Source organism: Eleutherodactylus coqui, chromosome 4 (assembly GCF_035609145.1).
Source record: "Eleutherodactylus coqui strain aEleCoq1 chromosome 4, aEleCoq1.hap1, whole genome shotgun sequence".
NCBI lineage: Eukaryota > Metazoa > Chordata > Amphibia > Anura > Eleutherodactylidae > Eleutherodactylus > Eleutherodactylus coqui.
Genome location: NC_089840.1, coordinates 192,038,426 through 192,063,135, shown reverse-complemented (window position 1 = coordinate 192,063,135; position 24,710 = coordinate 192,038,426). Strand labels below are relative to the sequence as shown.

The window sequence follows — 24,710 nt, the reverse complement described above, 5'->3', positions numbered from 1 at the left end:
GACAATTTTCTTGTTTTGGAGATGCAATTTTTCACGGGACTGAAGTTTACTCATGTGAATGAATGCATTGGAATCCAATGCTTCCCATGGGCGCGATTTTCGGCTGATGTTTAATCGTGACAAAATAGCCATATAAAAACACTTGTGTGAAGGAAGGCTCATTAAAGGCTGGTTTACACGAGCCGATGATCGCTCAAATGACAGTTTGAGTGACAGATTTGAGCGATGATTTTGCATAATGTATTAAGTAGCTGCTCAGCTACTTAAATACCAATTAGGTGTGCAAATGAAACCTTCACTGAACCCAGTTCATAGCCGGAGCTGTTATCTGTGCTCAGATTCTTTGTCTTGATGGGTGCACATTTACACACACCGATTATCACTAAAATGATCGCCGATTAGCGATTTTTTTTAGCGATCATCGCTCCGTGTAAATGGGTCTTTACACGTAGCGTTAATCGCTCAAACGACAGTGTGAGTGACAGTTTTGAGCGATCATTTTGCGTAAACTATTAGTTAGCTACTCAGCTGTTTAAGAGCAATTAAGCGTGCAAATAAAGCCTTAGCTGAAAGCAGTTAATAGCCGGAGGGCTCTTATCTGCTTTCAGATCTTTTGTTCTTCATCGGGAAACAATGCTATCAGCACTCCCCGTGGAGAACTGCTGATAAGGCTTAATGACGATTTTTAGGTTTGACTGAATTTAACGCAACGATTGTCGTTCAAACGATCGCTTTTTAGCGATTTGTGAGTGATCATCGCTCCATGTAAATGGGCCTTACATTCTCCTGAAGCCTCCAAACATGGAAGAGCACATAAGTAATGCGGAAAAGCAGGCACTGAGGAAGACCGCTACAAATTTATTTATTAGTGTGTATATATATATATATATATATATATATATATATATATATATATAGTATGTCATTTTTAACATCGCACTGTCTGACTTTGAAGGAAAACACCATGTTGGTTGTATTGTTTGTAAGGTGGCACTGTGGCACTCTGCTGTTAGTATTGTTTATTAGGGCACTCTACTGGCAGGATTTATGTTGGGTAAAAATGCAGTCCTAAGCTCTCGCTCACGACCTGAAGGTTCGGGTTCCTTCCATCCTTCTGAGGTTAGTAAAAGGAGTACCCAGCTTGCTGGAGGGTAAAGATGACTGGGAAGACAATGGCAAACCACCCAGCAAAAACAGTCTGCCAAGAAAATGTCACAGTGTGCTAGGACTCTACCTTTACCTTACTATGATGGTACCATTATTTTACTGGGTGTACTATGCTGGCACTGTTTTTATGAGCGGTGTTCTTCTTGCAGTGTTTAAGGGGCACACTGTGCTGGCAAAGATGATAGCACTCTGCATATCAAATTTCCTTAAAGGGGTTTACTTGGACATAGAAAAAGGTTATATGGCCTTAAAATAAAGAAAAATGGAATACTTGCCTATTCTGATGGCAGCAGCCCCCCGGCCGCATAGAACCCAAAAGAAGCGTTGTGCGATCACGTGCCATTCCTTGTGTGTTTGACCTCTCCGCCATTTAAAGGCTTCGCATCAACACAGAGACTGAGACAGAAGCGGCACATCAAGAAGCAGCATTATTTTTCTGTTTCTTTCTCAAAAAAAAGTTCCCGTTCTATCTTTCCATGTATTTGTGCAGCAAAGGTCTCATACCAAATGCGTGCACAATATATAAAGGGATGTGCAATACGCTGCGCAAAACCGTGGGGAAAAAAACATTTGTTGACCTCTTTAGGCCAAATAGCCTTTTAAATCAGGGCAGGGGTTGTAACACGCGCATATAAACAGGCCCTATGTGCGCAAAAATATACAGCACTATGCGCAGACAGGCGTGCATAACAACCTAATTCACTTGGCAATTATATATTGGTGATCGTGCTTGCGCTTCTCTATATGTATTTTTACGGTCATCCATATATGCTGTAAAATTGCGTGAATAAAGAATTGCCGCAATCGAATTCCGAACTTTAGCCTCATATTTTCTGCGATTCACACGGGCGGCTGCTGCGTATTGGCAAAAAAATATGCTGCAGCATGGAAATCCCTCGATCGGCAGAAATCCTCGGAATGACTACTAATGCTTAAATAGTGACAACTGTCTGCTTTTCCCAGCGTTCGACGACCCTCCCGCTCCCTTTTTTTCCGCTTCCATAGGGGTCTATGGCAGCTTCCTGCATATTTCGGCCAAGGATAGTGCAAGACCTATCTTGACACAGCATATCGAATCAGTGACCGAAAACGGTTGCGTATGTGCACAATGGGCTCTATGTCTGGGATAACCGCGGTAAATTAGTACATGCTGAGTTCTATTTTCTGCAAGCAGATTACTCAATTCCGATGCGCTAATGTAAGTGGAATTGTGTAATCCCATGTATTTGATTGAACAGCATATCACTGCGGATCATATGACCACGGAATCTGCAATTCAAATCCGGTCATGCCAGACCGGTCTTACACTGAACGATATCGTTCAGATTTCCGCTGGATGTGGGAATCTTAATGCTTTATCGGCCCGTTTAGAAGAGCCCTTACTATGTTGATTAAACAATAGGGGACACTTCCATTCCCTTAGGGCTTAATTACACAACTGTTTTTGCGCATGCATTGCACAGAGAATAGAACCCATTGTTTTCACGACATGAAAGTGAACGATAAATCTGCCTGTATAAAAAGGATGTACGAGAATGAAAAAAGTGGTGACGACATCAGCAGCTCGTTCGCTCGTGCAAATGAGATTGCACTGTGTAAAAGGAGCCTTACAGTCCTAACAGCAGGTGGTTACTGGCAGCTATCAACCTCTTCCTTTTATGCTAATTTCTGCTGTCTACTTTGCTGCCAGGTGTGAAATAGAGATGAGCGAGTAGTGACTTATTCGAGTACCTGCCCGCTCGTCTCTAAAGATTTAGCTGCCGGCGGTTGGTGGGGAGCGGCGGGGGAGAGCGGTGAGGAACGGAGGGGAGATCTCTCTCTCACTCTCTTCCCCCTGCTCACCACCGCAACTCACCGCTCTCCCCCGCCGCCAGCCAAATCTTTACAGACGAGCAAGCAGGTACTCGAATAAGGCACTACTCGCTTGAGTAGTTTGCCTTAGCGAGTGTGCTCGCTCATCTCTAGGTGTGTAAACCTGCAAATTGTACTATGGTGATTGTGTTTAATTATACAAAGTGCAGAACGTTAAGCGAACATATATTTGGTGAAAAAACTGTAAATGCAGCAAAAGTGAGTTTTTTGGCTTTATTCTTGCCCAATTCTGATTTTTGCTACAAGGGTGATCTCTATGGACACTTGTGCTGACAGAAGTCTTATATTCCATGTTTCAGGTGGCCAAATGTACGTAGTGAAAGGGGCTGCCTAACCCCAATGCTAAAATTGCATCCACTTTAGCCTTGCAAAATGTAGGCGACAAATGTGCCGCAAATAGAACTCATTGATTTCAATGGATTCCTTCACATGCTCTATTTGGTGTGCAATTATGTAACAAAGGCCCCCGTCTGCCTAAAATCGCGCAGTGAACTTAAACGAGAAAACCTGGGCCTACCAAGTCAGGTGACCTGCCTACCGAGCCAGCTGACCCATTTACCCAGCCAGCTGACCCATCTACTAAGTAGGCTGTCCCTCCCACTCAAACGTGGCTTTGCTGGGACCGTGCCGATGTGAGTGGTCCCGGGAGCGCAAAAAGTACAGTAAAAAGAGTCAATACAATTGTGCACCCTGCATAGTGCATATTCATATTGCGATAGCAAGTATAAGTGTGCTTACGCCCGTGTGTGGCCACCCTAATCCAGGAGTTGGCATTTAGTTGTATCTACACCTATTTTCTGAATGATTTGCCTATTTAGAACTCGACAAATACGAAAATAAATTTACCTGTTAGTGTCTTAATATGCAAAAAAAAGCCCCCACATTAATGTCTTCTTATTTTCCAGGAAAGATGACCATGGAAACTACAGTCAACTTTAATAATGAAACCCTGGAGAGCACCGCTGCTACCAGCCTTTATAACACCACAATGGAGAACATTTCCATAAATGCCACCAAAATTCCAATGGATTTTACAGACCCGCTGCCCATCATCATCTCTCTCGTCTGCATTTTCCTCTTAATTGCCACGTGCCTCATTTTTGTGACACTATGCAAGCCTGCTGCCCTAGATCAGTCTCTTTATGGACCACGGGAATTTATGCCCTATCACGTGGAAGATGCCAGTGAACCACAGCTCCGACTTTGGAAGAGGTTAGGCTCGCTCAGGCAGTCTATTAACAGCTTCAGACGTAGTCGGCCGATCTCTCAATGCCAAAGGACTTGTCCAAGGCAGACGCCAACCTCTCAAGACTGGTCTTTTTTCGAGTCTACAAAAATGTGATGGAGTGTCGTTGCCATCTTTACTAAACCTTTTCTCTTCCGGACTCGGAATGCTCATTATTCTATACAAGATGTAAATGCACACAACTGCATTGGTACTGGAGAGATGGCAGGATTTTCCATCACTACGGTTCAGGACTAGAATCAAATATTTTTGCACATGTACAAACTGAATTTTATGCCTGTTTATAAAGGGGAACCTATTATGTTTTGGTGGGTGCTGTAAGGGGACGTGATAGGGGGCCGGGTGATATATTTTTTATACTCATCTGCTCCCTGGATCCGCAGTGTTCCCCTCTGAAGTCCCGGCGGTGCATGAAAATCCAACTCATGGGCATAGTCTCTTATGCAAGTCTATGGGAGAGTGCAGGCATGGGACTCTGAAAAGAGTCAGATTATTGGCTGGCACGCGGACTTCACAAGCGGGCATCACAGGAACCAGAAAGAGGGCGAGTATGAAAAATACTTCAACCGACCCTAACAGCAGTAAAACTTACTTTATGGTACCGTGGAGATATCAGGTTCCCTTTAAACTGTAATAGCAATTTGGAACTCTGGATCCTGGAGTGTAAGCAAGAAATAGATGTAAATGAATTTAGTAGTATTTTTAGTTGTGTTTTTTTTTTTTTTAATTAAATGTCACCATGACTGGCTGGTGTAATAGAGCTGCACTTCTTCACGAGTTTGCAATCATTAAAAAGTAATCATGCAGCACTAATAAAAGTTGCCTTTCTACAAGTGTAAATATTTACAGTGCATTTCTTTAACATAATTAACACAAATTGCCCAAAGAGCAAGAAACCCCCCTCTTGTTTGAATACCCTCATTAAAATCTAACTTTTATTGAACAAACTTAAAATACTAAGAGGCATAGGAATTAAAAATACAAACACTTGCCTACCAACCTGGGAGCACTGAGCCACCTATATATCATTCAATGCTGCTGCAATATGCTGTATACTGGGCTTTGTAGAGCTCTCCTAGAAAGGTAGTACCGTGTTTCACAGAGAATAGGCCCTACTCTAATTTCCAAGGGGGAGTTGCGGGGGGGGGGGGGGGGGAGGGGCTGCTTGAAATATAGGGCCTCCCCCAAAAGTAAGCCCTAGCTACAGCAGATGAAAAAAAGAAAAAGCAAAACTCACCGAGTAGGTGGCGTTCGGTTCCCTCGGGCTGGGCTGTGGTGCTGATACAGGCTTCCATGTAGTCCTGAACGCTTTCTGGTAGCGGGGCTTGAATACTCCACCTCCAAAAAGCGATTGCTTTGATTGGTTCATCGAGCACTGGGTCAGCCAATCAGACCCAGTGCTTGATTAACCAATCACAGTCATTCAATGATGTCATAAACATTATAGTATTATAAAGAAAAACCGAAAATAAGACACTGTGCCTCTTTTGCGGCAAAAATTAATGTAAGACAGTGTCTTATCTTCAGGAAATCACAATAGTTATATAAGATATCAAGCAGGTCACCATTGCCGACTAATGACTTTGCCTCTGGGTTCTGCAGCAAATACTGCCCATAGCATGCTATGGAAAAGTGATTCTTCCTGCACATGAGTGGAAACCTATTGCAGTTTCTGCTCGCTGAGAAAAAAAATCGTGGCATGCTCCATTTTTGTGCGGATTCTGTTCTGGGTTAGATATTGCGGATTGATACTATTGGTCCAACTCATACTGAAATAGACTTTTTATGCAATTTAGGAATCACATAAAAAGTGGCGATGGTGGGGGAAGGGTTACAAATAACAGTGAACTCATCACTGGATAATAAGCTATTGATTCACGCTTGTTATAATAGACTAGCTGGTATACCCGGCTTCGCCCGAGTTAATTTGGTACTGGTGTTTATCTGGTGTTCACACGGAAAATCTTATGAAGTCGTGGTTACTTTAGAGATACTGAGGAAAAACATATGTTCACCATTTTGCATAGTTCTCTGCATTACCCAGGAAACACCACGTGGAGGTAACCATGCGACGTTTCCTTTATATAAAATGACATCAGGAAGTGAGAGAATTTGATTACGTACATAAAATTTGGACACTAATTCTTTTGCGCATAGAATTGAATAATGGAGTTGGGACCCATTAGCTTTTCCTATTTATGACATAATCAATGCTCGTGCCAAATTTCCCGTTTCTATGACACCGGAAAGTGAAAAAATTACATTCCGCACATAAAATTTTGACGCCAATTCTTTTGCGCTAGAATTGAATAATCGAGTTGGGACCTATGAACTTTTCCTATTTATGACAAAATCAATGCTCGTGCCAAATTTCACGTTTCTATGACACCGGAAAGTGAGAAAATTAGATTCCGTACGTAAAATTTGGACGCTAATTCTTTTGCGCATAGAATTGAATAATCGAGATGGGACCTATTAACTTTTCCTATTTATGACATAATCAATGCCCGTGCCAAATTTCATGTTTCTATCACATTGGGAAGTGAGAGATTTAGATTATGTACGTAAAATTTGGACGCTAATTCTTTTGCGCATATAATTGAATAATGGAGTTGGGACCCATTAGCTTTTCCTATTTATGACATAATCAATGCTCGTGCCAAATTTCCCGTTTCTATGACACCGGAAAGTGAGAAAATTAGATTCCGTACGTAAAATTTGGACGCTAATTCTTTTGCCCATGGAATTGAATAATGGAGTTGGCACCCATTAGCTTTTCCTATTTATGACATAATCAATGCTCGTGCCAAATTTCCTGTTTCTATGACACCGGAAAGTGAGAAAATTACATTCTGTACGTAAAATTTGGACGCTAATTCTTTTGCGCATAGAATTAAATAATCGAGTTGGGACCCATTAGCGTTTCCTATTTATGACATAATCAATGCTTGTGCCAAATTTCCTGTTTCTATGACACCGGAAAGTGAAAAAATTACATTCCGCACGTAAAATTTTGACGCCAATTCTTTTGCGCTAGAATTGAATATTCAAGTTGGGACCCATTAACTTTTCCTATTTATGACAATCAATGCTCGTGCCAAATTTCCTGTTTCTATGACATTGGGGAGTGAGAAAATTACATTCCGTACGTAAAATTTGGACGCTAATTCTTTTGCGCATAGAATTTAAATAATGGAGTTGGGACCCATTAGCTTTTCCTATTTATGACATAATCAATGCTCGTGCCAAATTTCCCGTTTCTATGACACCGGAAAGTGAAAAAATTACATTCCGCACGTAAAATTTCGACGATAATTCTTTTGCGCTAGTATTGAATAATCGAGTTGGGACCCATTAGGTTTTCCTATTTATGACATAATCAATGCTCGTGCCAAATTTCCTGTTTCTATGACACCGGAAAGTGAAAAAAATTACATTCCGCACGTAAGATTTCGACGCCAATTCTTTTGCGCTAGTATTGAATAAATCGAGTTGGGACCCATTAGCTTTTCCTATTTATGACATAATCAATGCCCGTGCCAAATTTCCTGTTTCTATGACACCGGAAAGTGAAAAAATTACATTCCGCACATAAAATTTCGACGCCAATTCTTTTGCGCTAGAATTGAATAATGGAGTTGGGACCCATTAGCTTTTCCTATTTATGACATAATCAATGCTCGTGCCAAATTTCCTGTTTCTATGACACCGGAAAGTGAAGAAATTACATTCCGTACGTAAAATTTGGACGCTAATTCTTTAGTACATAGAATTGAATAATGGAGTTGGGACCCATTAGCTTTTCCTATTTATGACATAATCAATGCTCGTGCCAAATTTCCCATTTCTATGACACCGGAAAGTGAAAAAATTATATTCCGCACGTAAAATTTCGACGCCAATTCTTTTGCGCTAGAATTGAATAATCGAGTTGGTACCTATGAACTTGTCTTATTTATGACATAATCAACGCTCGTGCCAAATTTCACGTTTCTATGACACCGGAAAGTGAGAAAATTAGATTCCGTACGTAAAATTTGGACGCTAATTCTTTTGCGCATAAAATTGAATAATCAAGTTGGAACCCATTAGCTTTTCCTATTTATGACAATCAATGCTCGTGCCAAATTTCGAGTTTCTATAACACCGGGAAGTGAGAGAATTAGATTCCATACGTAAAATTTGGACGCGAATTCTTTTGCGCATAGAATTGAATAATCGAGTTGGGACCCACTAGCTTTTCCTATTTATGACATAATCAATGCTCGTGCCAAATTTCCTGTTTCTATGACACCGGAAAGTGAAAAAATTACATTCCGCACGTAAAATTTGGACGCTAATTCTTTTGCGCATAGAATTGAATAATCGAGTTGGGACCCATTAGCTTTTCCTATTTATGACATATTCAATACCTGTGCCAAGTTTTAAGTTTCTATGGCATTGGGAAGTGACAGATTTAGATTATGTACGTAAAATTTCGACGCCAATTCTTTTGCGCTAGAATTGAATAATCGAGTTGGGACCCAATTTCTTTTCCTATTTATGACATAATCAATGCTCGTGCCAAATTTCCTGTTTCTATGACACCGGAAAGTGAAGAAATTACATTCCGTACGTAAAATTTGGACGCTAATTCTTTTGCGCATAGAATTGAATAATGGAGTTGGGACCCATTAGCTTTTCCTATTTATGACATAATCAATGCTCGTGCCAAATTTCCCGTTTCTATGACACCGGAAAGTGAAAAAATTACATTCCGCACGTAAAATTTCGATGCCAATTCTTTTGCGCTAGAATTGAATAATCGAGTTGGGACCTATGAACTTTTCTTATTTATGACATAATCAATGCTCGTGCCAAATTTCACGTTTCTATGACACCGGAAAGTGAGAAAATTAAATTTCGTACGTAAAATTTGGACGCTAATTCTTTTGCGCATAGAATTGAATAATCAAGTTGGAACCCATTAGCTTTTTCTATTTATGACAATCAATGCTCGTGCCAAATTTCGAGTTTCTATAACACCGGGAAGTGAGAGAATTAGATTCCATACGTAAAATTTGGACGCGAATTCTTTTGCGCATAGAATTGAATAATCGAGTTAGAACCCATTAGCTTTTCCTATTTATGACATATTCAATACCCATGCCAAGTTTTAAGTTTCTATGGCATTGGGAAGTGACAGATTTAGATTATGTACGTAAAATTTCGACGACAATTCTTTTGCGCTAGAATTGAATAATCGAGTTGGGACCCATTAGCTTTTCCTATATATGACATAATCAATGCTCGTGCCAAATTTCCTGTTTCTATGACACCGGAAAGTGAAGAAATTACATTCCGTACGTAAAATTTGGACGCTAATTCTTTTGCGCATAGAATTGAACAATCCAGTTAGGACCCATTAACTTTTCCTATTTATGACATAATCAATGCTCCTGCCAAATTTCCCGTTTCTATTACATTGGGAAGTGACAGATTTAGATTATGTACGTAAAATTTCGATGCCAATTCTTTTGCGCTAGAATTGAATAATCGAGTTGGGACCCAATTACTTTTCCTATTTTGGAGATAATCTATGCTTCTGCCAAATTTCATGTTTCTACGACATCAGGAAGCTGGAGAACTTTTGGCGAGTCAGTCAGTGAGTCAGTGAGTCAGTCAGTGAGTCAGTCAGTCAGTGAGTCAGTCAGTCAGTCAGTGAGTCAGTCAGTCAGTGAGTCAGTCAGTGAGTCAGTCAGTGAGTCAGTCAGTCAGTGAGTCAGTGAGTCAGTCAGTCAGTCAGTGAGTCAGTCAGTCAGTCAGTGAGTCAGTCAGTCAGTCAGTCAGTGAGTCAGTCAGTGAGTCAGTCAGTGAGTCAGTCAGTCAGTGAGTCAGTGAGTCAGTCAGTCAGTCAGTGAGTCAGTCAGTCAGTCAGTGAGTCAGTCAGTCAGTGAGTCAGTGAGTCAGTGAGTCAGTCAGTCAGTCAGTGAGTCAGTCAGTCAGTGAGTCAGTGAGGGCTTTCAGCTTTATATATATAGATGATAACATTCAGTCAGATACTGGCGAGTGGGATCATGAGATAATGTCTGATATACCTGTTTATCATCAAGGAGTCTCTTTACCATTATTGTATCGCCAAGTTGCTCCATGACCACTAGGTTCCCCCCTCATCTGATGGCTTAATCACTAGTTCATGATTAGTACGCAGTTCCTAGAGGGCCGTTTTCTCCTCTTGGTTTATATTAGAATGTATCATATTTTTATTTGGTTTTATCTTGCAAATGTATTTTGTAACCAAACAAGTAAATAACCTATACTGCTGTATTGGCACAATGTTGGTGTATTTTTAGTTTTAGTCTAGTAATGGGGGTTGTCATAACCTCTGTGCCTGTGGGATTTTCCTCTAAGAGGTCTATCAAAGTCTACAGAGCTGCAAGACTATTCTGATTCCCCTGTGCATCCTGTTTAAGTCCTGATACTTGTGGACATGATACTAGCTTCCTTGAGGAAAAATTGATATCCTTTACCCAACTGAAATTGAAGAATGCAGGAGTAAGAGTATGGCCTCACATCCACGGGCGGGTCAGATTCTGCATGCAGGAGCCCGCAGCGGAATCCAACCATGTCTGCGGCTGAGGATCGTGCATACCCGTCCTGTTTTTACTGCAGATGTGTGCGGAAGCACTGGCCAGGACACATGCGCATTAAAGGGTTTTTTTTCATTTCCTGCTTTCCCGTGGAATCTGCAGCCCGTCCACAATTGAAATTGTGGATGCGCTGCGGATCGGACGGCTTTTATTGACTTCAGTGGAAGCCGTCCGTGCGGGAACCGTACTGAAATGGAGCATGCTGAGATTTGATTTGCGCATCCAAAAATCTGCATGCTTTAACTCAGGTGCAGACGCCCATGTTTCCCAATGGGCGGCTTGAACTGCGAATCATCCGCGTGGGTGCGCCGCATGGATTCCATAATTCAAATCTGCCCATGAACATTGGGCCTAAATGAGAGTCCTTTTCTGTGGACTGATGCCTGTGCCTCACTTAATATTTGGGAGGACAGGTTACATCCTCACTGTTATATATGACTTCATCATCATCTACTTCGATCTTTTTAGGGATCTCTCATTGGGACACTGGACTGACCTAAAAAAAATGGCTGCAGTTAATGATCACTAGTATTGACAACTGGTTGGTTTTCTGAAGAGGCAATAGAAGTGAGTTATATAGTGGGTATCTGTGATGTGGTGAGAGATAAGGACGTTAAGGATGAAGAAGAGACGAGAAGACTGGACTGGGAAGGTGTAGCTGGTTCTGCAAACTGTTCCTACAATTTGAGGTGCACTTTGATGGCTGAGGGATCAGGGATTAAATAAACCAGACAGTTGTTCATCTGAGTAACAGAAAGCCCGGGTAGAGAAGATATATTGTCCCTTATGGCACCACTGCTATTTGGTATTGAGGTACGTTGCTCTGAAGTCTTATTTAAATACTGCGTTTTCTATGATTAAATTGCCACTTCGTTTAGGAACTCTTGGGCAATGTCTCTTCAATTTACCAAACTTCAGACTCAGAGAGGTCTATATATTTATCTTGATAGGTAAGCATGTTGTTTTTCTTTAAACATATTTGTCCTGTTTCGAAATCGCAATAGTTGCGGATGGACTTCTGATGATTCCCATCTTTGATTTCTTTTTGCCGACCCTCTTTGTTCTTCGTCAGTCTCTCTTCTGATATAGTATAGTCCCAATGTGATGAGTAGGATTGGATATCTTCCACTTCCTTCTCTAGCTGGGTAGATATTTTAGTAAGGCTGGGTTCCCACAGGGTGGAAAAACTGTGAGATTTCAGTCGGGAAAGCATTGCTTCAAACCCTCGGCACTTTGCTCATAAAAGAGAGCACGGCCGCAACTGAGAAAAAAAATTGACATGCAGTGGCTGGAGTATCTGCGCCGCAGCGCCGGCTTCTGCCGGCCTTGCTGCGATGGATTGGCTATCCCGTGTGGACGAGATTTTTGACAAATCTCATCCACATGGCTGGCCAATCCCGGAATTAGCGGCCACAGGCGGATTTGCTGCAGCAAAATTCCAGATGGAATTTCTGTGGCAAATACGCCCTGTGTGAACCCAGCCCAAGAAAAACTTTTTCATAGTCCAATAAATACCGGATCATGCGTAATGAGGTCTTCCGGAGTAATATTTCCCACCCCTGGATAAATTCATTGTCTTTGTGATGTGAATTTGGGATAATATTAATTCTTAAACCACAATGTTTTAACTTGCTGCATGTAAGTTTCCAGACTCGCCATTTCCTACCATGATCTCATATACTGTCTGTATACTTTTTGTAGATGTTTGAAGGCACTATAGATGTCTCCCTCACCGTGTATATCTTCATTAGAAGTTGTTGTAGATTCACGCCATGCGAAAGGAATCCTGCCATATGTTGTCAAAGTATCAGATATTTTTGGAACTACACTATTACTTCATTATGAGGGAAAAAGAGAAATAATTCCTGCACAAAATCCATAAAATGTACAAAAAAAGTCTTCAAGCCAATTGTACAGAGTGCCTCCCTCACACATGTCCAATCCCGATGAGTGATGATGTAATCAGCCCAGTAAGTGGCAGTTCGGCCTTTCCCAGCATGCTCAGTGTGGCCCTTCTAGGACTCATTTTATGGTCCCTGATTAGTACATAAAAGCTCAACTGGGCTGTTTCTTGCCCTTTGGGCAATGTTGGTGTTACTTATTATTAATAAGCCGGTGTACACCCTGAGGCACTCTTTGTATATTTTCTTACTATAACACATGGCAGTAAAAATAGGAAGGAAAGGAAAATTAGGAAAATTATGCAGTGTAGAAAAACACAAGTGGATTCTCCCTAATTGGAGATAGGCAATGAATATTCAGAAACAAAATGATCAAAAAGGTGCGAAGTCTCAGCTTGTGTGGTTGACAACATGTTTGATTTATATGAGCTTTCCTATGCTCTCCTACATTGGAGTGTTGAATCTCCATAAAATCAAATCAATAAAAGTTAACCTACATGAGTGTATTTTCAGTCCATGTGCTGTTCGAGTCTACAATGAACTTGAACAGTGTTCCCCAACTCCAGTCCTCAGGGACCCCAACAGGTCATGTTTTCAGGATTTCCTCAGTGTTGCACAGGTTATGTAGTTATTGTCGGTGCCTCAGATATTGCCACAGCTGGTGTTACCATAGGATATCCTGAAAACATGACTTGTTGGGGGTCCCTGAGGACTGGAGTTGGGAAACACTGGACTGGACTAGACTAACAGCACACAAACCAGAGTAGCCAATGTGCCATTTAAACATCGTTTTTTTCACACGGACACACGATCTGCATAAAAAAATGGCAACATGCACTATTCTGGTTGGAGTTGTGGACAAAACTTGCCCATTCAAGTCAATTAGGGCACAAAAAAAAAACCACGAGTTTAGTCCATGTGGTGTCCACATCTCATAGATCCATTGTGGAGAGATGTAGAGAAAACTAAATTGGGTTCTGATTTTTTTGCTGATCTGAAAAGTGGATGACATACAGAGATAGAAATAAACAGAGTGCATACGGATGTCGTATAGAACCGCGCGCAGGTGGGAAAAAAACATCTATTTTTATTTTTTTGCAAATGCAACACGTTCAAGGTTTCCTACACCTGTGTGAATTCAGCCTAAGGCCCCCTGTCCACAGCTGAGGCGGAATATCACTAGCGACATTTTGCCGAGGGGGAAGAAGGAGGAGCACTGACAGGTCTCCAAGATAAGCCAAGTTAGGCTCACCGCAGAGAGTCGCGGCAATTGCAGCATGCCGTGATTTAAATCCCACGATTGGAGAATCGCTATGATTCTCCGCTCGTGACGTTGATGCTGTGCTTTCCATAGCAAACCTATGGAAAGCTTTACAGAGCGTGATCCGCTGGCGATTTATCACCCATGGACAAGATGCCTAACTTGTGTACACAGTGCAGTGTCAGTGAAAATTTGGTTTTTGTTTTCAAGCAGTCAACAGAATTTTCTCTTTTTAGTAGCCAGTCCTGTCTTTTTTTTCTTTCAAAAAAGTTGAAAACTGCATTATGAATTATGACTTAAAGAGGTTTTCTGGGCAAATACTGTTGATGATCTAGCCTCAGAATAGGTCAATAGTTGATTAGCAAGGGTCCGCTGCTTTGGACCCCAGCCAAACAGCTGATCGAGCACCCATTGTCATTGCTACAAAACACAGAGTATGGAGTGGAAGCAGTTACCTCTGACCCCTGCGTAGTGGCCGACACTGGTAATTGCAAGCACAGCTCAAATCAATTAAAGCTGTGCCTGCAATTACAAGCGCCAGTCATTACACAGCGGTCAGAGCCATTTGCTTCGCCTCCGTACCCTGTGTGTTGTGGCGCTGACAGTGGGTGCCAGTTCAGCTAATGGGCCAGGGACCCAAGCAGTGGAGCTCAGCCGGTCAACTATTGATGACCTATCCCGAGGATTTTTTAATGATGAAAACATTCTTCCGATGTTTTTCATCTAGGCTATTAGGGTCAATAACAAGATGGTCTTAGAGCATATGAAACTAAAAATATCATTAGAGGGCAAAGTCGCCAAACAACGGCTCTCATTCTTTGGACTTATCATACGAGCCAATTCTCGGTACGGTTAGTGGGCCACGAAGAAGAGGACGCCAAAGAACATGCTGGCTGGACCCAATCAAGGTGGATGCAAGCATGCAGATGGAAGAACTGAAAGAAGTGGTCAAAGATAGGAAAATCTTCTCGAGTAACTGCATTCTCGTCCAAGCAGCCTCGGGGGGGGGGGGGGGGGAATCTCTCTCACCCCCCCCCCCCCCCCGCTACCCCTCGCCGCCCCCCCAAGCCTGCTTGGACGAGAATGCAGTTACTCGAGGAGAGCGATGCTCGCTCGAGTAACTGCATATCCGAGCGTGCTCGCTCATCTCTATTCATGGCATGTATTTCAGTTCAAGTGATAATTCTACAAAGTTTGATAGAGCAACAATTTTTCAGCATTCATTTGCAGTTTCTAAACCCTTATTTACCCATAAAAAAGATTGTTTGGACCACAGCTTTTCAATCTTCTTTATAGAAGCCTCATCAGTCGGAACAAAGAAGTTCCTGGACCTCTCCATTGGCTGAAAACCAGTGGCAACATTTTAGAAAAAAGGATTTACTTTAAAAATTTGTCTTCGGAACCCAGTAGAACAATAAGAAAAGTATCAAAGGAGTCAATTATTTTGCTATGTCAAAACTGCCTTCCCAGCTGTGTCTAATCAACAATTAGAGAGTGCCTGACCACAGTGGCCAGCTTCAATGTTTCAGAAGCAGCGGTTTTGGCAATCATATTGGGCTGTATGCCTATACACAGAGAATTGCCTTTCTGCATCAAGAAGTGAAATGTCACTTCATGACGTGGAAACACTCATTTCTGCATAAGAATAAGGGCTCTAACCCACTTGCGTTTTTTTAACACGATTGTCAACAGGACTTTCTAATGTTAAAAATGCATTACAAGTTTGTGCTTGGGGATTTTTGAGCGATGCATTTTTAACTTTAGAAAGTCCCATTAATATTCGTGTTAAAAAAAACGCGATATCGCAAGCCCTTAGGCGATTTTCATGCGATGCGACAGGTCTACAAATCGCGCGTATGTGAAGCCCATGCCTTCCAATGGATTCCTACACATTCGCAGTGTTTTGTAGGCTGCTACATTGCAAGAAAAAAAAAATAAAATCAAACCATGCTGAATATTGCCCCGATTTGCGGTTTTCTAGCCCAGGTTTCCCTATGGAGCCTTCCTTTCTGTTGCATCACATTGCACGAAAATGCATTGTTTGTGCGGTGCGATACAACTTTTACATTAAGATGTCTTACTGTTTGAGCCCTATAATAAGCCCTAGCTGCCTTTAAAAACACTAACAGGCGCTGTTTGCGTCACTGCACTTCTTTTGCGCAGCTCCGGCACACTTCATTGAATTTTTTAGCCAACACTTCCTGGTCAGAGGTTCAAAAACCCTGCCTCCAGGGAGCGCTGGCTCTGATTGGTTCTCCAGCGCCACGGCTTAGTCAATCACTGCAGCGCTCGAACCAATCACAGCTATTGAATCAGAGCCAGCGCTTCCTGGAGGTGGGGTTTTTGAACCTCTCAGTGTTCACTGAAAACTACAAGCAAGTGTACCGGAGCTGTGGACAAGAAGTGCGCCAGAGCGGACAGCGCCTAATAAGTGATGTATTGTTTTTAATGCAGCCAGAGTGTATTTTCGGGGTAGGGCTTATATTTCAAGCCCCCTCAAAAATACCAGCAAAAGAGCGATACAAAGTCACGCGACTTTGTAATGACACCAAATCGTGAAATCGTTGCGAGAAAACATAGCGATATCACACAGAACACTGCTGCGATATCGCTGCCGCCCGTGTAAAAGAGGCCTTATGCACATAGATTTTACCCATTGACAGGCAAATTCTGTAATCAGATCAGCAAAGCCGCGGATTTTGACATGGTTTTTCAGGCAAAAAATTCAACAGTGAATTCTGCCATGCGAACACACCCTAATAGTCTGCCCTGTCATCTGTGCTAGATGTTTCAGGTCCACAAGGATTAGGCTTTTTACATATCTACCCCACGATCAGAACTTGCCATAACTAGCAGTGCTTGAAGTGTTATGCTAGCCATACATCCAAAACCTCCCACACTGTCACACCACAGGTTTAGCCAACTTTTATCTACTGTACATAGCGAGTTTTACAATTAACACCTTTAGGGCAGCTTCACACGGATATATGCATTTTTGCTTTGCGTGAAATGTTCGCGCAAAAAACATAGGATCGTATTGAACCCATTGAAATGACTGGGTTCTATTCTCTAACTGCACGTGCAAAGTTTGCGCACAAAGATATGGAAGCAAACAAGTCCATGTGAAGCCATCCTTAACAGCGACCTGCATGCAACTTGCAAATTACTTCTTTTTGCTCAAAGTTTTTCTTTTTAATACACTTGACGACCAGCAGTTGCATGAAAATCTGACTCCAGGGTGCACAATGCACTCATGTACCCCTAGGGACTGCAGTGCACGGAGCCGATACAGTACACAAATCTTGGTGCTGCAGCCTCAGCTCCCACTTCAGAAGCAAAAAAAATATTTAACACTTGTGGTGCAAAAGATTTGGGTGTTTTTTCCATGTAATGATACGTTTTGCTTCGGCTACAGCTTGCAATTTTCCGGTGAATTAATGGCTTAAGGGTAAGTGCTCACTGATGTTTAACCCCTTCCCGCTTTATGACGTAGCGGTACGTCATGGGAGCCTGGTACTTCGCGCAAAATGACGTACCGGTACGTCATCGGGATAGCGCGAGATCATGACTGATCTCGCGCTATCCCGCAACCGGGACTGGCTGTCAGTCACAGCCGGCGTCCCGCTGTTAACCCCTTCCCTGCCGCGATCTAAGTAGATCGCAGCAGGGAAAGAGTTCACAGAGGGATCGCGCTCCCTCTGTGTCTCCGGCCGGCTCTCGCATTGTTATCGTGAGAGCCCAGCCTGTCACCATGGCAACAGGACGCCAGACACTGGCGTCCTGTATTGCCTATGCCTATGATCGCTCTATAAGCGATAAGGCATGGCAGAGCAGTAGCTGCAAGTCCCTCAGAGGGACTCAAATAGTGTAAAAAAAAGAAAAATTTAAAAAAAAAAATGTAAAAAAAACACCCTTTATGCTTTTTCTAATATTAGCATAAAAAAAGGTAAAAAAAAATTAAAACCCCACATATTGGGTATTGACGCGTCCGTAACGACGTGTACAAAAAGTTGAACATGCTTTTTATTTTGTACAACAAAAAGCGTAAAAAAACCGCTAAAAAACAGAGGCAAAATGCTAATTTTTAGCATTTTGCCTCACAAAAAATGCAATAAAAGTGATAAAAAAAACGTACATTCCCCCAAATGGTACCAATAAAAACCCCAGCTCGTCTCGCAAAAAATAAGCCCTTATAGAGCTCCGTACATAGAAAAATAAAAAAGTTACAGGACTTTGAATGCAGCTATAGAGAAAAAAAAAGATTTCCAAAAAAAAGGGGTTTTATTGCAAAAAAGTGTAAAAACCTAAAAAAAATATAACAATTTTGGTATTGTTGTAACCGTACCAACCCGGAGAAAAAATTTAGTGTGTCATTTATGCTGCATGATTAACGCTGTAAAAAAAAATAAATATATATATATATGTCAGAATTGATGCGTTTTCTCTCCGTTATCATAAAAAAATAATAAAAGTTTTACGATATTGTCTATGTACCCAAAAGTGGCACCGATAAAAACTACAGCTCGCCACACAAAAAACAAGCCCTTATACGGCTGCGTCGACGGAAAAATAAAAAAGTTATGGCTTTTGAAAAATGGAGATGGAAAAATACCAAAAATCGCTTGGTCCTCAACGCCAAAATAGGCCATGTCATTAAGGGGTTAAAAAGTTGTCCCCGAGATTCCTGGGTGCAACTTGGGTTGGACCGCACACAGACATCCCGTTCATGAGCTGCCCGATGTGCGTTGCACTGCACGTTGACACCGGAGAATCAGACAAGAGTAGGGCATGATGCAATCTTTACTCGGACCATTCATCTGAGTAAAAAGAAAACCTCCAATGAATGGGTGCAACTTCAACCCAAGTAAAAAAAAAATAAAAAATATCCGTGTGCAAGTACCCTTATGGATGCTCAACAAAAGGAAACTGCATGAAAGAGACTCAAACTACTATGCATCAGCCCATCTTGAATATGTTATCAGTAATCTAGATATATACTGATTGCAAGCCTAGGATTTCCGCTGCATCCTTCAGTATTGTTTCCATACAGGTCTATTACTCAGCATTAGAGATGAGCGAACGTACTCGTAATGAGTACTTACGCACCCAAGTACCGCCATTTTCGAGTACTTCAGTACTCGGGCGTAAAGATTCGGGGGGCGCCGGGGGGCGGGGAGAGGCGCGGCGGTGCGGGGGGGAGCAGCGGGGAACAGGGGGGAGCCCTCTCTCTCTCCCTCTCCCCCCCACTTCCCACTGCTACCCCCCGTGCCGCCACGGCGCCCCCCGAATCTTTACGCCCGAGTACTGCAGTACTCGAAAATGGCGGTACTCGGGTGCGTAAGTACTCGTAACGAGTACGTTCGCTCATCTCTACTCAGCATGCATTTACAAGCTTCATATATTCAGCTGAGGCTGCTGATGGATTAACGTTTATGGATAGTTTATAAACCAAGCCTGATAGAAAAGAAACGGATTCCGTAATACTGAGATACTAAATATATACATAACGAGTCAATGTCAGGCAGCTGCTGCAAAGGCTTAGAGCATCCCAGGATAGTTTGAACTGCATGTACTTTTCCAGCTAACATATAAAACTGATGTCTGTAGATACCTGAATGATGCTGCTGGATTCCCCAATATTTTCAGGCACTGTCGCTTCGTAACTACTTTTCAAAAAAATGGGTCTGTTATCATTGATATCCAGGACTCTGACTAGGACAGTGGCTGTTCCTGTTTTCCGATTTCCTGCTGGTCCATTATCTGCAAACAGACATTACAAATACAATTTCAAACAATTTATATCAACTATATATATTATAGAAATCTACATAAGAACATTAGTATTAGCAGCAGCAATGCACTATAAGGGCGAGCACCCACTGGCGTTTTTTTACCTGCGTTTTGCGTTTTGCGTTTTTCCTGCACAGGCATAGAGATAACATGTGTTCCTGTCCACTGGCGTTTTTTTTGCGTTGCGTTTGCGGTTTTAACATAGGAACTGTCAGTTGCATATGTGTCCTTATTTTTCTCCTAATGCACCCATGAAAGTCAATGGTAATTTATGGAAAAGCCGCGAAAACGCCGCGAAAAACGCGCGGAAAAATCGCGGGAAACGCGGCGAAAACGCTGCGTTTTTTTCCCGCGGAAAACGCAAACGCCAGTGGGTGCTCGCCCTAAGGCATCATTTTCGGCCGCCCGCATTGCCAGTATAAAACTCATGAACAAGAAAAGGCCATGACCAAATCGCAGCTAAAGTTCATGTGTTCTCGTCCATTCACACGGTTGGGTGCGGCGTATATACGCTGCTGCCCAGAATTCCTTCAGTTGGCATAAATCTTCTGAAATACTTCTAATGGCTCAATAGAGCCGGCTGGCATGCTTAAGCAGCACTAGTCGCTGCTAAACTCCCTCTCTTTGCTGGCAGCTGTTTGCCGCCAAAAGATTAAGAAAGACCTAGCTGCGTCAAAACATCAGCCGACGCATTCGGACGCCCATGTCCCATTATCATGGCTGCCATGTTTTGACGTGGCTAAAAATCAGTCATCTGAAAAATACATTGGAATCCAGTGCTTCAGATGATTGCGATTTTCGGTCAAAGTTTTATCGTGAAAAATCGCGTCATACTCTATTTCGCTGTCACTATTTTGAAGTCAATGAAGGCCGTTCGACCTGCAGCCCATACGCAATTAACATTGGGTATGGGCCGCAGGTACTCACATCATCACTAAGTGACGACATGAGAAATACAAACAGTATTACGCATGACTAATGGTAAGCCCCCGCAGTCATCCGCAATACAAAAAAAACCAGGCACACAGCGTTGCCGACCGACCTCACAGTCTGTATCCATTGCGAGCGCCTGCATGCGGAATCCGGTCCACCAGTGTGAAACCAGTCTAAGAGTATAAATTAGAATGTTATCAAAATAGTATCACCTCTTTAAAGTGGACCCATCAGGGACTCTCTTAGGAAAGCATGTGACAGATCAGGAGCCAACCAGAAGACAGCCATTATAAACTGTGCAGTTTAAAGGGGTTGTCATAAGAAAAGAACTTATTCGCTATTTGATAAGTATCTGATCGATGGAGAGTCTGGCTGCTGGGTCCCCCACCAATCATGAGAATAGGGGTCTTGAATGTACACAAATGAATTGAGCAGTGGTCATACATGTAAACTGCCAGTTTTTTCCCTATAGTACGGCCTTTGATAGCTAAGAGCTTAAATGTCATTCCCATAAAAAAAGAATGGCATGATTGTGCGCACACATGACCATTCCATTCATCTGGAGATGCTTGAGGCTTCAGTCTTGTGACTGGTGGAGGTCTCAGCAGCCAGACCCCTACTGATCAAATACTTGAAAAACTTATTTACAGGAAATATTTTCTTTTTATAGGAAACATATTTTAAGTTTTGTATTTCTCGTGTCGTCACATTAATGTCCAACTGTATATTCTTACCTATAGCTTCTAGGATTAGACTGTAAGAAGCCATGCTTTCTCGGTCAAGATTCACAACTGTTCTTAGAATGCCATCGCGAAACCCAACAATGAACTTCCCATCCTGGTTCCCTCCTGCAAGAAAAAGTTTTCTTGCTCAAAACAAAAACAGAAGCAAAGAACTGCATATCATCCAATATAATGACTTTTGTACTACGAGGGATTTCTATCACATTAAAGCACATACATAAGCATTATATACAAAACATATGGGAAGATACCGGCCCTGTGGATGCATAGTATAAATAAAGTGACCCTTAATTTGTAGTTTCTCTTAAAGGGCATTTCCATCTTTAAACCATTGAAGACCTACCGTATCCCCAAGACAGATCACCAATAGCTGATTGGCATTGGTCATCCACCTGGGACCCCAACTGATCAACTGTTCATCACGGCCAATGTTTCAGTGCATGGAGCTAATGTGTGCTGGAAGCATGTAGGTCATACACTGTGCATTGTCCCGGATTCATACTGCAGGCACAGTTGTCATTCACTTGAATGGGAACTTAGACTGCATTACTCTTTATGGCCACTGCGGGGTGTAGAGAGCTGTGTGCTTCCAGCACACACCTGCTCCATGTGGCTGATCACCGAGGGTCCTGGGTAGAGGATGCCTGCCGATCAGTCATTGGTGACAAGTCATCCCGTGTAAAAGGGTCCGTCTAAAATGGACATATGTGCTTGGCTGAACCAATCAGGCATGTTTACAGTGGAGTTAGGAGAAATATTTATTTTAGTTTGTTGATTTTAAAGAAATAGCAACCAAGCCTTAGATCTTTATATACTTCTAAGCAACCACTAACTACACATGAAGGTTAAAGTCATTGACACATTTTGCACTGATCAGCTTTAAATCTCATTATAAAATAGCAATGACCCAAAACGGTAGAAAGCAAATTAAGTCGGTCGGTAAAATGTCTCTATACATAAAGCCTGGATTATGGATTACAACTGGATTACAATCAGATGTATAGTTAGCTAAATACATATTAACACAAGTATCTGATTAAGCTTAACTTTCTTCTTCTAACAATTAGAGTGATTAGAGGATGTCACCAAGAGAAATGTGTGCATTGCAGCTGAATGAATACTTTAATTGAAGTAGTGTTGCTGCATACTGATAATTAGGTGTCATTCACCTAAGCAGTAATTCAATAGAGATATTCTATCAAACTAATGGGCCAAAAAGTAGAGGTGTGTTGTCAAGACAATTGTAAGTGAACGCATTAAAAATGCTTCAAATCTCCTTACAGGGGTATTCCCATCTCAGCTGAGATGAGAACACCCCTCTGTCTGTATGTTGTGACCAATGGGCCCAGGAGTATGGAAACAGCCAAGCGGGCTGCGCTATGCTATTTCCATAACAAGGAAACTGAATCTAGGACTACAGCACTGCAAGGCAGCAGTGCTAACAACTGAGCCACTACACTTCTTATTCCTTATCTAGAGGATAGTCAGATGTGAACCTAGAACCCCAGTGCTTCAGGGCAACAGTGCTAGACACCAAGTTTTTTTTTCTTCTTTCTCCTCCTGCTTCACCTTCTCTGAAGAATAAGAAGAAAGATAAGAAGAAGAAAGAATAGATATCCTCCTTTTTTCTCTCCCCCCCCCCCTCATCTCCTTCTTTTCTTCCTTGACTTTCTTCTATTTCTTCTTCTCCTCTTGAAGAGAAGGAAGGAGAAGAAGGAAGATAATGGAGAGCAAAGAATGAAGAACAATCATGTTGGCTCAGTCACTAGCACAGTTGCCTCAGTGCTGGGGTAATAGATTCAAATCTGACCAAGCACAATATCTGCATGGACTTTGTATGTTCTATTTGTGTTTCTCATTCTTCTCCTCCAGAGAAGAAAGAAGGGAATAACAATTGTTCATATAGGTTAAAATCTGGACAAGGGCAAACATCTGTATAGAGTTATGTCCTCTGTGTTTATACTTTTGTTCTTCTCTTCTAAATGCATCACAGAAGGGGAAATCAAGAATTAAAAACAATCACAGAAAATGGCCATTACTTACTGACTGAGGAGTGCATATAGATGCATCCTCCTCTCACCATGCAGGTAGCTGACTACCAAATGGAGGAGCCAATAACACCTGTGAGGGCACTGATAAGACACCCACTCACACTGCCTCCTGATAATGAGGGGGGTGGATGCTTGGTGTATACTCCCACACATAGTGGATACAGGGTGGCACATTCTGATATATGTAGTTTACCATGCAGACCAGCAACCTATTAATGACGCCATGATAATTCGGCGGGTTGCCCTGCATATCCATCAGTGAACCACATTGGTACTGCCACCCTGGGCTCCCCCTGGAGTCTTAATGCCACACTGCATGTGAATGATAGATAATAATTTGGTAGTCAGCTACCTGCATGGTGAGAGGAGGATGCATCCATATGCACTCCTCAGTCAGTAAGTAACGGCCATTTTTCTGTTTTTCTCTTCTAGAACTGAAACAACAAATGTGCTGGCTTAGTTGTTAGCACTACTGCTTTGCAGTGCTGCTGTTCTATGTTCAAATTTGTCAATGAGCAAAATCTGAAAGGAGTTTTTAATGTTCTTTTTGTGTTAATTCTTCTTGTTCTTTCATCTCCAGTGGAGAAGTACAACTGTGGTGGAGAACTTGTTAGCACTGCTGCTTTGCAGTGTTGGAGTACTAGGTTCAGATATAACTAAAGGCAACATCTGAATGGGGTCTTTATATTATCTTTGTGTCCATTCTTCTTGTTTTTGTCCTTTTCTTTGTAGGTGAAAAAATAAGTGTTGTAGCTCAGTTGTTAACACTGCTGCTTTGCAGTTTTGAAGTCCAGGGTTCAAATCTGACCAAAGTCAACTTCTGGATGGGGTTTTTAATGTTGTCTTTGTGTTTATTCTTCTTGTTATTCTCATCCTCCTCTGAACTAGATAGCACAAGTCTTTGTACTTATTCTTGTTGTTCTTTCTAAACAGGTACAATACTAAGTGTCTGCAGGCAGCAGTGAAGCATTGTAGACAGCGGTACAATAATGAGTGTCTGCAGGCAGCAGTGAAGCATGGCGGAGGGCAGTACAATAATGGGTGTCTGCAGGTAGCAGTAAAGCATAGTGGACAACGGTACATTACTGAGTGTTTGCAGGCAGCAGTGAAGTATGGT

General features: G+C 42.1%; 1 protein-coding gene across 1 annotated transcript in view; it reads right to left on the bottom strand.

Moving 5' to 3' along the window:
• The window catches only part of CDH23 (cadherin related 23), a 996,630-nt gene that overhangs the window by 308,736 nt on the left and 663,184 nt on the right, over positions 1-24,710 (bottom strand). Inside the window, exons 25-26 of the mRNA XM_066601617.1 lie at positions 21,534-21,647; positions 19,688-19,836 (exon numbers count right to left, since the gene is read on the bottom strand). Of these exons, the coding sequence (XP_066457714.1) occupies positions 19,688-19,836; positions 21,534-21,647 (263 nt within the window). The remainder of the gene's footprint in view (positions 1-19,687; positions 19,837-21,533; positions 21,648-24,710) is intronic.